Genomic DNA, 14,158 nt, shown 5'->3' on the forward strand with positions numbered 1-14,158 from the left:
TACAATAATTCTACAGCTGCTTACTGCTAAATTACAGTAATAGACTAATTTCACAGTTAAATACATGAATTCTACAGCTGCTTACTGTTAAATTACAGTAATACATAGACACCAACTGTAATTTCACAGTTAAATACATTAATTCTACAGCAGCTTACCGCTAAATCACAGTAATGCAATGTCATAATTACTGTGAAGTCACAGTATACAGCTGTCATTTCACAATAATTTACTGTAAAAATGTTACAGTAACTTACTGTGAAAGTCATGCAATTATTAACCTGCAATTTATTGTAAATTTACAGTCAAATAATTAACAGTGTGTACTTTCATGAACAAAAAAATGTGCTACAAGTATTAACTAATCTGTCAGTATATAAGTTAACTTGTTGTATAGTTGCAGTAAACGGAAAAGGTAGTTGTAAACTAGCCGTGTTCTCAAAGTTTACTACTGTTACACTTACTTAAAAGTATATGATTTTACCCTAAAAAGCAGGACAATTTAGCCCCAAGTAGTATAGAAATAATACACTTACATGTATACTACTATTGCACTGATATCAGTTTGCTTACAGTACCACAAAAATAAACTTGAACTTTTCTTTTTTGTAAGGGTAATCTCTGGTGTTTCATACCAGTGCTGGATGTTCTTTCTTACTGTAAAACGATTACCCGATTACCACTGTAAATTGTAGTTTGCCATAAGTCAACTTGAGTGCCTTGCATGCAGAAAGTTGAATTTAAGACTGCACTCTAATGTTATATTCAGTAATTTGAACAAATTTCTTTGAAGTATGTGATCACTAATAGTGTGTCTGTCCTCCTGTACACAAAATAGATGTTTTATTGATTTTACTTAATTTGTAGCCTTATTAGGGGCCAAGCACCGAAGGTGCTTAGGCACCTATTGTTATTGTTGGCGTTCCGTACGCTTATTAGGGGCCAAGCACCGAAGGTGCTTAGGCACCTATTGTTATTGTTGGCGTTCCGTACGCTTATTATTATTCTTCTTCTTCTTCTTCCGCTCTTGAAGTCTATGGCAGCCCATAGAACCGCTTGCGGGAAAGTTGTGAAATTTGGCACACAGTCAGAGGACAGTCTGACCTTTGTCCATAGCAAATTTGGAGTCTCTAACTCAATCCCTCTAGCGCCACCAGCTGTCCAAATTTGCACTTATATTTATGTTAATAACTTTTGAACCATAAGGGCTAGAAACACAATTCATTTTTCCTCTTATTCCTTGCCTCAAGACGAATCGAACGCACCATATGATGTCATTTTCCGTCATGAAAATTTTTCCGCCATTTTGAATTTTCTGAAAAACTTACTTTTTCGAACTCCTCCTAGGCCGTTACTCCGATTTTCATGAAAATTGAATCAGATCATCTTCAGACCATGCTGACAAAAAGTTATGGAATTCAAGTTGATTCCTCAAACCGTTTTCGAAAAACTAACGAACGAATTGTACGTAGTGCTTGCGAAAACAGAAGTAAGGCTGTATCTCCATGGCAACGCTTTATTGTATTCAGACCAAACTTGGTACATGTCATCACAAGCATGACCTGAGGTACCATGCAGTGTTTCGGTGCAGCGCCACCTACTGGTGCGGAGATATGAAAAATGGGTATTTTTGCTTATAACTTCTGATGGGTTTGTCCAAAAATCATAAATTTGGTCTCGTTGGATTCGGGGAATCATGCCGAGTCGAATGATATCCAATTTTCCCATATCGGCCATTTTGGCCGTCGGCCATTTTGAATTTTGTGCTAAAATGCTGTATTTTACGAACGCATTAACGTATCTTTACAAAACTTGGTATGGGTCATCAGCACAATGCCCTGAAGGAGCCTGAGAAGTTTCGGCACAGCGCCACCTTGTGGTCAAAAGTTATAACAAAATTTACAAAAATGCTAATAACTTTTGACTGTATTCACCAATTGTAATGAAACTGGTCTCAGTAGATTCCTTGGGTCATGCTGAGAACATAGATATCACATTTGCTATAGTCAGCTAAACTTCCTGTCCGCCATATTGTTTTTCTTCAAAAACCTACTTTTTCGAACTCCTCCTAGACCGTTGCTCCAATTTTCACCAAAATTGAACCGTGTCATCTTCAGACCATGCCGACAAAAAGTTATGGATTTCAAGTCGATAAGTCAAACCGTTTTCGTATACCGGAGCAAAGAATTTGAGATGTGATGCAAAAATTACCCTTGAAGCTGTATCTCTACAATGCTTTGACATATTTAGACCAAACTTGGTACATGTCATCACAAGCATGACCTGAGGCATTATACAGTGTTTCGGTGCAGCGCCACCTACTGGAGTGGAGATATGAAAAATTGTTATTTTGCTCATAACTTCTGATGAGTTGGACCAAAATTCATAAATTTGGTATGGGTCATCAGGACAATGCCCTGAAGGAGCCTGAGAAGTTTCAGACCAGCGCCACCTCGTGGTCAAAAGTTATAACATAATTTACAAAAATGCTAATAACTTTTGACTGTATTCACCAATTGTAATGAAACTGGTCTCAGTAGATTCCTTGGGTCATGCTGAGAACATAGATATCACATTTGCTATAGTCAGCTAAACTTCCTGTCCGCCATATTGTTTTTCTTTAAAAACCTACTTTTTCGAATTCCTCCTAGACCGTTGCTCCGATTTTCACCAAAATTGAACCGTGTCATCGTCAGACCATGCCGACAAAAAGTTATGGATTTCAAGTCGATATGTCAAACCGTTTTCGTATACCAGAGCAAAGAATTTGAGGCATGATGCAAAAACGACTCTTGAAGCTGTATCTCTTCAGTGCTTTGACATATTCAGACCAAACTTGGTATGTGTCTTCACAAGCATGACCTGAGGCAGCATACTCTGTTTCAGCGCAGCGCCACCTACTGGAGTGGAGATATTAAAAATGCCATTTTTGCTTATAACTTCTGATGGGTTTGACCAAAATTCATAAATTTGGTATGGGTCATCAGGACAATGCACTGAAGGAGCCTGAGAAGTTTCGGACCAGCGCCAGCTTGTGGTCAAAAGATATAACAAAATTGACAAAAATGCTAATAACTTTTTTTCTAATTGCTCACTACTGCTGGTCTGATGCTCCCAGCCATGTTGGCTTGCTTCTTGTGCCATTTTTGTGCTTGGCCCCGTAATTGCTGCTTGCAGCTATATTTATTATTCTTCTTCTTCTTCTTCCGCTCTTGAAGTCTATGGCAGCCCATAGAACCGCTTGCGGGAATGTTGTGAAATTTGGCACACAGTCAGAGGACAGTCTGACCTTTGTCCATAGCAAATTTGGAGTCTCTAACTCAATCCCTCTAGCGCCACCAGCTGTCCAAATTTGCACTTATATTTATGTTAATAACTTTTGAACCATAAGGGCTAGAAACACAATTCTTTTTTCCTCTTATTCCTTGCCTCAAGACGAATCGAACGCACCATATGACGTCATTTTCCGTCATGAAAATTTTTCCGCCATTTAGAATTTTCTGAAAAACTTACTTTTTCGAACTCCTCCTAGGCCGTTACTCCGATTTTCATGAAAATTGAATCAGATCATCTTCAGACCATGCTGACAAAAAGTTATGGAATTCAAGTTGATTCCTCAAACCGTTTTCGAAAAACTAACGAACGAATTGTACGTAGTGCTTGCGAAAACAGAAGTAAGGCTGTATCTCCGCAACGCTTTATTGTATTCAGACCAAACTTGGTACATGTCATCACAAGCATGACCTGAGGTACCATGCAGTGTTTCGGTGCAACGCCACCTACTGGTGCGGAGATATGAAAAATGGGTATTTTTGCTTATAACTTCTGATGGGTTTGTCCAAAAATCATAAATTTGGTCTCGTTGGATTCGGGGAATTATGCCGAGTCGAATGATATCCAATTTTCCCATATCGGCCATTTTGGCCGTCGGCCATTTTGAATTTTGTGCTAAAATGCTGTATTTTACGAACGCATTAACGTATCTTTACAAAACTTGGTATGGGTCATCAGCACAATGCCCTGAAGGAGCCTGAGAAGTTTCGGCACAGCGCCACCTTGTGGTCAAAAGTTATAACAAAATTTACAAAAATGCTAATAACTTTTGACTGTATTCACCAATTGTAATGAAACTGGTCTCAGTAGATTCCTTGGGTCATGCTGAGAACATAGATATCACATTTGCTATAGTCAGCTAAACTTCCTGTCCGCCATATTGTTTTTCTTCAAAAACCTACTTTTTCGAACTCCTCCTAGACCGTTGCTCCAATTTTCACCAAAATTGAACCGTGTCATCTTCAGACCATGCCGACAAAAAGTTATGGATTTCAAGTCGATAAGTCAAACCGTTTTCGTATACCGGAGCAAAGAATTTGAGATGTGATGCAAAAATTACCCTTGAAGCTGTATCTCTACAATGCTTTGACATATTTAGACCAAACTTGGTACATGTCATCACAAGCATGACCTGAGGCATTATACAGTGTTTCGGTGCAGCGCCACCTACTGGAGTGGAGATATGAAAAATTGTTATTTTGCTCATAACTTCTGATGAGTTGGACCAAAATTCATAAATTTGGTATGGGTCATCAGGACAATGCCCTGAAGGAGCCTGAGAAGTTTCAGACCAGCGCCACCTCGTGGTCAAAAGTTATAACATAATTTACAAAAATGCTAATAACTTTTGACTGTATTCACCAATTGTAATGAAACTGGTCTCAGTAGATTCCTTGGGTCATGCTGAGAACATAGATATCACATTTGCTATAGTCAGCTAAACTTCCTGTCCGCCATATTGTTTTTCTTTAAAAACCTACTTTTTCGAATTCCTCCTAGACGGTTGCTCCGATTTTCACCAAAATTGAACCGTGTCATCGTCAGACCATGCCGACAAAAAGTTATGGATTTCAAGTCGATATGTCAAACCGTTTTCGTATACCAGAGCAAAGAATTTGAGGCATGATGCAAAAACGACTCTTGAAGCTGTATCTCTTCAGTGCTTTGACATATTCAGACCAAACTTGGTATGTGTCTTCACAAGCATGACCTGAGGCAGCATACTCTGTTTCGGCGCAGCGCCACCTACTGGAGTGGAGATATTAAAAATGCCATTTTTGCTTATAACTTCTGATGGGTTTGACCAAAATTCATAAATTTGGTATGGGTCATCAGGACAATGCACTGAAAGAGCCTGAGAAGTTTCGGACCAGCGCCAGCTTGTGGTCAAAAGATATAACAAAATTGACAAAAATGCTAATAACTTTTTTTCTAATTGCTCACTACTGCTGGTCTGATGCTCCCAGCCATGTTGGCTTGCTTCTTGTGCCATTTTTGTGCTTGGCCCCGTAATTGCTGCTTGCAGCTATATTTGTTAATTGCAATTACTTTGTTCAGCATGGAATTTGGAATGAGTCTGGATTCATCACTTCAAAGCTTTAATGTGAAAAATGTCATTACAATGTATTTAAACAAAATGTTATATACAAAAGCAATGTATTAAAAGACACATCACTTATGTCATGATGTTGTAGAGATATATCCTCCATGGATGCTTAAATTGTTTCAATTTCATTGCTGAGTGAGTTTTTTTTTTTTTTTTTTTTTTTTTTAATTAGATATAATGAACATAGGCTGATGACTTCCCTCTCATAGATCAATGAGTTACAATTGGTACAGGTATTGGTTCTGAACTGGTTGTTTTCTCTGTTAGTAACTGGTTTCCCTCATACGTGAGGGTTGTAGTCTTGTTTATTAGCAGGGTTTCATTAGATTTGAGCTTGGCATTCTCGATAAGTAATTTTTCATTCTCTTTCACAAGGTCTGTATTATTGTTTATTAACTGGTTTCTCTCTTTCATAAGGTCTGTATTATTGTTTATTAACTGGTTTCTCTCTTTCATAAGGTCTGTATTATTGTTTAGCAATTGGTCTCTCTCATTTGTAAAGATCTTAATGTCAATTTGATGTTGGCGAGTCTCTGTGTTGAGCTGGACACGCAGCACTATGATGACAATCAGCAGAAGAACACACAGCAGCACCAAACACATCGCAGCTGCTCTTCTCTTCCACACAGAATCACATCCTAAAAACAACAGATATGAAAGAAAAGTTTCTAAATCTTAGTTTACAATTCTGAAAATGTTCTCTGTGTGTGTTAGTGTGTTAGAGTCTGTATACCTGTGCACTGAAGTCTCTTTGCATCTGAGTCCTCCATGCCTCTTCTGAGATCATCATTCATAATGTCTGCATTGGAATAGATCACCTCTTCATCTACTCCGTCCATCTCTTGTGCTTCAGTGATGCTCATATTGATGTAAGTGCTCTATCTCAGAGGAATACAAGTGCTAACTGTTGTTTGTTTCCCTGTGGTTGTCTTCAAGTGTGTTACTCTACTCAGTGCTCTTCAACTTTTTAAAGTGCTATAAAAAGAAGAAGTTGAGGTCCAAGTGTCAACTTTAAACACGCAACATCAAGTCTACAAATGCTGTATTTTTCAAACATTTTTTTTTTTTTTTTATTGTAGTAGTCGATTTAATTGCGCCAAAAACGTCTTGTAAGTAAAAAAGCACTACAATACTTTTCTTGCACCTTAAATAAACACAATAATTTCACAAACATTTTAGTCAAGATGAAAATAGTAATAATATTAACATTTAAACTGACACTAAACATTTAAACTGTGACACTTCTTATTTTTCAATAAATAATAATATAATACAGTGCCAAACTACTTGTCAATGTTTTCCCCCCAGAAAGTTTAGTTTTTAAGGAGACTTTAAGACCAAAATATTATTAAACAATGATTATTTTCAAAATGTTTCTCAAACATTTTAAAGATAAATAAAATAATCCAGAGTATTTTTTGAACGGATATCATTACATTTTCCTGGGGTTATTCCATTTTACCCAACTGGTGGAAAGAAAAAATACATTTTATGATCTTGAGCTGTCAGAAAGCTTAGATTATTATTATTTTTTTTTTTTTACTTTAAGCCCCACAACAAACTAAAAATGTTCTTTTTTAGTGTAGTCAGGTTACTATGTTGATCATAGAGTGAAATGGTCTCTGTCTCACACTTTTTATGAAATGACAGTTCTGTACCTTAACATATACTTAAATACCTGTCTTTCACATGTCTTTTAGTAAGATCACTCAATGACATGTGAAGCTACTATGAACTTTTTCTAAGGGGACAACCCTGAGAAGCAGGAGACTCAAGTAAAAGACCCAATATAAAACTCCTATTGCTATATAAAAGTAAATTAAGACACAACAGAGATCTGAGTACAAGTATATATATATATATATATATATATATATATATATATATATATATATATATATATATATATATATATATATACTTAGGTTAGTTCTGTGTAGAAGATGATTATATAACGTTTGTGTCAAACATCACAAAGTTTTAATGATAAAAATTACATTAACAAAATGTTCAGTTTCTTCTTGAATGTGTTTTTAGCACCGAAACCATGTAATGAAACCATCTGTGAAATCCACGATCATGCAACACCCACATTATAAGTTCTAGAATAGTTTAGGGAATTCAATAAGATGTTTTTCACAGTCCACAAACCATTTATTAGACAATTATATTGTTTCACTCAATTTCTCTCTTATGTCTGAGTACAGGAATACCATTATGTGGGAGGCATAAAGATATGATGAGAGGAAATTCAGAAATAAATTGATTTAAAATGGATATTCATTATGTTCAATGTTTTGAAAAACTGAATAATTACAATGTATGAATTGACATGCGAACAGAGGAACATGATTTGACATTGTTCTGATTTGGCATTGCATAGACTGAAGAGAAATTCTGCAGCCTCTTCAAACAATGTAGTGTCAGTTATACATCTCACTGACACTAGTGGGGGCTATTCAGCAATCTTAAAGTGATAGTTGAGCCAAAGTTGCACATTCTGTCATTGTTTTTCTACTGTGTACAGTAATGATAATCAATTCGCGTGGTTCATATTTTTTTTTTCTGTGGTCAAAAATATTTGAAATGTTTCAGAATAGCTGACAAAGCCATATTGTCATCTTGGATTTATAAGGTATCTGACATTTTTGTCAAAATTGAGTCATTCACATGTGCTTATTCTGTGACAATTTATTTACATTATGTGATGGTTTTAAGTTGTGCACATTTTGGGACTTTTTTTTTTTTTTTTTTTTTAAATAAAAAAAAAAGTTCTGTCTACAAAGAAGTATGGAATATGAAAGCTTTAATAGCTCTATATCTCAAAACACAAAAGAAGGTGTTTTGAAGAATATGGGTAACCAAACAGTTGATGGACCCACTGATTTCCATAGTATGGAGAAAAAAAAAAAAAAAAAAAATTCAATGGAAGTCAATGGGGTCCATCAACTGTTTAGTTCCTAACATTCTTCAAAAAAATTTTCTTTTGTGTTCAGCAGCAGAAAGAAATTCATTCAGGTTTGGAACAACTTGAGGGTGAATAAATGATGACAATTTTTTTCGAGGTGAACTATACCTTTACCAGTTCATGCAGGGACGTACACAGACATTTTGGGGGGCAGGGGCTCAAGTGGAAAAAAGGGCACTACTCATAATTATTTATTTAAAAAATAATGAACCCTTAAATATATTAAGACAACTTTGACTTCCCTTACACTCACACAATTGTTTTATACTCCACAGATTTCTACAAAATAATTAGTTCACACAGAGACCATGGTCTTCTTTAGTATTCACTAGGTTTATCACAAGAGAAGTCAACAGCAACTATTTTCAAGTAGCTATATATATTTAAAATAAATGACTGCACCATTTTTTTTTTTTTTTTTTTATATTATTGGAATACTTCTTTCATGAAGTGTACAATTTTAAGATTGTGGTCCATTTTTGCTTCCATGTCTTTTACTCTAATGGAAAGAATTTTTAACCCTAACCCTACACATTTAGATGGAGTTTGTTTTAAGCCTACTTCCCTCCATCTGTTTGCATCTGTAGATTTCTTCTAAATTAACCAAAACAAGCTAATCTGCATATTTAAACACATCAAGATTTGTTTTTTCCTTAACTGTTAATACATTATCTATTATAACAAATACCTGCAGAGAACGCCAAAAGCCTGCTGATTTTTGTTGTTACACAGCACAGCACGATCAAATTCACGATCAAAGCCACCATGATTAAAAATATATTATTAGTTAAATAATAATATTCGGCCACTTCTTTGTGATAGAAATGCTACAGCCACTGTAATTTCTTCAACAAGAATATGTGGACATCAAACATGCAAAGACAGAGCGAGGGTTCAAACTTTTATTGACGTATTATCCTGTGTAAGCTTTGATTTAAGAATAGCATTATGTAATGCTGTATTATGATTTTAAAATAGTTTTAATAAACCATGCATCCTTAGAAAACCGTCTAATAATGTGGTTCATGGATGTGAGTCCATGATGCTCATCTTCTGATATTGACAGCCCAACCGATATCTTTACCATGGTTCAAAACGCAATGCATAGCACAATAAAATAATTGAAATTATAATGTGACATAAATTTCATTAGTATCAAATCAGGCAGATGTGTTGATGGTGGTCAAACTATTAATGCAGCGTTAAATGTATAAATAACCCTTAAATAGCCAAAACTTTCAGGTTTGTGAACATAGGCTAGCCTACCTGAAAGAAATGCACGGGATGGATCCATCTAGGGCTTTTTTCTTTTTCGCTTCTCATCGCCAGACAGCAGTTGCATTTTCGTGGGAGTAGTTGTCACAAGTTTTCAGCCAGCAGCAAACTCAAGGTGAGGTGGGGCGTGGCGTGCGGGCATGAATGGTGTGTCGTGGAGTGAGGGCATCGGAACTCGACAAAGCCGACCTGATATAGTATTTATTTTTTTAATTTAGTAAATATATTTGTTTGACAGGGAAGCTCTGCGCAAACAGGAATATATATTCATTTATTAAAAAAAAAAAAAAAAGCACCCCAGAAAAAGGGTACTTTCTCTCGAGGAAGAAAAAGGGCAGGTGCTCAAGCCCCTTTTTTGTCTATGTGTGCACGTGCCCGTATACACCTATGGCTTGAGGGTGAGTAAATCATGGGATAATTTTCATTTTTGGGTGAACTATCCCTTTAGTACCAGGGGGGTATTCCAGAAAGCAGGTTATGTGACATACCTGGGTATGTTTAAGAGTAAGTAAGCGGATAACTTCAACTTTCAGTTCCAAAAACGGAGGTAACTTTTAGGGTATATAAGTAGCCATAGCAACTTGCTCTCTGAACATAACCTGCTCCGGAGCAGGTTATGTTCAAGGGTTAGTTAGCTTAAGAGGATATCAGATGCATGTTATATTGGTTATATTAATGTATCTAAATTTGTTATATAGTTACAGTTATATACACAATGTTATATTATACAATATATAAATGTTTATTCAATTCTAATATATTAATTTATTTTATTGTCATCTCACACATGGATCTGCTTTTTATCCTTTATAACAGGACATTTTCTATGCTATAATTTCTATAATAAAATACATATCATATATGTGATATATATTAAATAATTAGCATCAAACAAACAATAATAAGTTTAAAAAAATGATTGCACAACCAACCAATAGGTGGTGATGTGCACCAAGTAGGTTATGTAAATCGCCATTAAACAAAAGAAGAATAAAGTAGAATGGCGCGCATTTTCTTAGCGTCTGTTTCCATGGTGAATCATCGATTCGTCGCTCTGTTGAGAATGTCTTGTGTGTTAAACGGGAACATACTCTGGGTTGGCTGAACTTACTCTCGGACGCATTTTTGGAACCAGCATACCTCGAGTAAGCAAGGTTTGGGTTAATCAACCAAGAGTTCAGGGTATATGTGACAGTAAGTTAACCCTGCTTTCTGGAATACCCCCCAGGTGTAAACAGGGCTTGAGCATATGTGGCCATATTTATGTTTGTTCAATAAGGGTGGAAAAAGGACAGTTGAATCTTAAGAACCAATAGAATCATTCAGTTTCATAAACTCCCACTCATGCAAGTCTGGAGAAACATGACAATTAATGAAGTGGGAGGGATTATTGTTAATGAGCCAAAATCTGTAGAGTAGAAAAAGACCAAAGGGCAGCATCTCAACAGTGTGACTAGCTGTTGAACAATGACAGGAAGTTGGTGTGTTGTTCAGTCTTTAGCACTTTTTGTGTGGTTTTGTGCTTTCTGTCATGCTGTTCCACAGTTGAGTAATCTGCCCCAGAATCCTCAAGCTCTGATGTTCCAGCAAACTGACCAGCAGTTTCAACAACCAGCTCAACAACAAGTTAGTCGACAGTTTCAAAAGGCAGTTCAACAAGCTAGTCAACAGCAAGCTAGCCAGCGGTTTCAACAGGCAGTTCAACAAGCTAATCAACAACAAGCTAGCCAACGGTTGCAACAACCAGCTCAAGCTAGTCAACAGTTTCAACAGGCAGTTCAACAACAAGCTAGCCAACGGTTTCAACAGGCAGTTCAACAAGCTAATCAACAGCAAGCTAGCCAACGGTTTCAACAGGCAGTTCAAGCTAGTCAACAAGCTAGCCAACAGTTTCAACAACCAGCTCAACAAGCTAGTCAGCAGTTTTCTCAGCAGTTTCAGCCTAAGCAGCCAGTGGCACAGGCAGAGCCCATTGACAAATGTGCTGTAGCTGATTATGAGCAGATCCAATGTGGACCACCTGGTATCAGTGGTGCTGAGTGTGACGCTATCAACTGCTGCTTTAACGGACAGCAGTGTTACTATGGGAAGGCAGGTAAGAGTGAGTCAATGTAAAGGTGTTCATGTTAACCTGATCCTCAGCATTAATCTGCTCTTGTTCCTTGTTCCAGTGACTGTCCAGTGTATAAGAGATGGTCAGTTTGTGGTAGTGGTGGCTAGAGATGTTACTCTGCCTCGATTGAGCCTGGATTCAGTCCGTCTCTTGGGTGGAAACGATCCACCTTGCAGTCCTGTGGGATCCACACCTTCCTTTGCTATATACCAGTTCCCCGTCACTGCATGTGGCACGAGCATGATGGTGAGTAGCTGCTTGTGGTTTTGTTCTGCGTGGCTTAAAATGGACTGGATGCCAATAGTGTTACTGTTTGCAGGAGGACAGTGGATATGTGGTGTATGAGAACAGGATGACCTCCTCATATGAAGTGGGGATCGGACCACTTGGCTCCATCACACGGGACAGTCATTTTGAGTAAGTGATGTGTGCTTCAGCACTTCTTAATCCATGACAAATGCCACAAGCTCACTGTTTGTTGTCCAGGCTTCTCTTCCAGTGTAGGTACTCTGGTACTTCTGTGGAAGCTCTGGTTGTGGAGGTCAACACCATTCCTCCACCTCCACCAGTAGCTGCTCCTGGACCCCTCAGGGTGGAGCTTAGACTGGCAAATGGTCAGTGTGTCACCAAAGGCTGTGCAGAAGGTGAGTGTCTGTCCCAAGTATGCCTAAAGCCTTTCTAAAACTCCAGGTTGCAGCAGTTTCTGGTTTAACACCAGTGTTCTTCCTCAGGGGACGAGGCGTACACATCCTACTACAGAGATGCTGATTATCCAGTCACAAAAGTCCTGCGGGAGCCTGTGTATGTTGAGGTGCGCATTTTGGAGAGGACCGACCCTAACATTGTCCTGATACTGGGACACTGCTGGGCAACATCAACCCCCAGTCCACTCAGTCTACCCCAGTGGGACCTTCTGGTTGATGGGTGAGTAATGTCAGTCTTTATCCATCTAGTGTGCTGTAAGGCATTTCTGACTGACTCTTTGCTCTTCAGATGCCCTTACCAGGATGACCGTTACCTGACCACATTGGTTCCAGTGACCGGATCATCTGGTCTTCAGTTCCCAACCCACTACAAGCGCTTTGTTGTCAAGATGTTTACATTTGTGGATCCATCATCACTGGCTCCTCTGCAGGAAACCGTATGCTCTGCAGTCTGTCTCAAACCCTTAATCATCCCCTTTATAGTGAATTGTAGGTCTTAACCCTTTCCCCCTCTGTTAGATCTTCATCCACTGCAGTACAGCGGTGTGCCATCCCTCTTCTGGCTCTTGTGAGCAAAGCTGCGCTAGGAAAAGTGAGTGAGTGCTGTAGATTGACTTCAGGAATTGAGAAGTTATTCTCAAATGCGTCATGCTTTTACCATATCTCTTATAGGAAGAGACACGCACGTCAAGACCATCTCTAGTGGGCGAACTGTGGTTTCTAGTGGACAAGTTAACCTGGTCATATGAATTTTGTGGTTTTAATAAAGTTTGTGAAATGCATGCTTGTCTTTGGGTTTTTGACTGGAGTTTGGTCTTTCATGACTTGTATATTGGTCCAACAATGAGGTTATATGGAAAATGGAAACTGCATATTGATACTCATGCCCAAGTCCCTCTAAAGTCAATGTTCACTTGTGGGCCCCCCCAATAATGCAAGTACAACACTAATTGTCCTTTTTATCTCATGAGAATTTCTTATGTAAACTTGCAGTTTCCCTCCTAGGATGCTACCTGGGGCTCTGTTTACACCTGGTACTAAAGTTGATTCAGTCATGAATGGACTATATAAACAGACTGTTTACACAACACCGGTTCCAACTAAACTGAATTTAAGCATTTTGGTCATTTACACTGGGGCCTAAAAATGACTTTTGGAAAACTGGTTTCAAAGTGCAACTTTCTGAAAATTTGTGTAAACTACAAACACATCTGTGAAAATGGTGAAGGCATACATATTACATGTTTAGTCTACAGGAATGCATGTTTGGTGGGAGTGCTCTATAAAATGTTTTGTTTTGCTCTCCTCTGTACTTGTTTGTCATTGCATTTTGCGTCCGGTCAGAGATTACTCTTTTGGTGTAGGCCATCTGCCGGAAACCAGTTATTTTAGATTTAAATATGGATGTTTCTTACAAAAACACATAGATTTGCTTCAGAAGGCCTTTATTAACCCCATGGAGTTGTGTGGATATCTCTTATGGATGTGCTTTTTTGGAGGTAAAACTAGAATCATTCGCCGCTATAGGAGAGGAAGAATTATCTACTTATCAAATCATCAAAATCAACATGTATGTTAGACCCAATGCCGACTAAACTACTGAAAGAAATGCTTCCAGAGGTCGTAGGTCCACTTCTTGATATAATTAATTCATCTTT

General features: G+C 37.8%; 1 protein-coding gene across 1 annotated transcript; it reads left to right on the plus strand.

The window, feature by feature from the left end:
- Positions 1-11,150: 11,150 nt before the first annotated feature.
- LOC137029723 (zona pellucida sperm-binding protein 4-like) lies at positions 11,151-13,200 on the plus strand. Its single transcript, XM_067399384.1, has 7 exons — positions 11,151-11,778; positions 11,855-12,042; positions 12,116-12,213; positions 12,283-12,440; positions 12,528-12,720; positions 12,790-12,937; positions 13,020-13,200. Exons 1-7 carry the CDS (start codon positions 11,151-11,153, stop codon positions 13,098-13,100), a joined length of 1,494 nt encoding a protein of 497 aa, XP_067255485.1. The 3' UTR covers positions 13,101-13,200.
- The last annotated feature ends 958 nt before the right edge of the window (positions 13,201-14,158 follow it).

This window comes from Chanodichthys erythropterus, chromosome 10 (genome assembly GCF_024489055.1).
Source record: "Chanodichthys erythropterus isolate Z2021 chromosome 10, ASM2448905v1, whole genome shotgun sequence".
NCBI lineage: Eukaryota > Metazoa > Chordata > Actinopteri > Cypriniformes > Xenocyprididae > Chanodichthys > Chanodichthys erythropterus.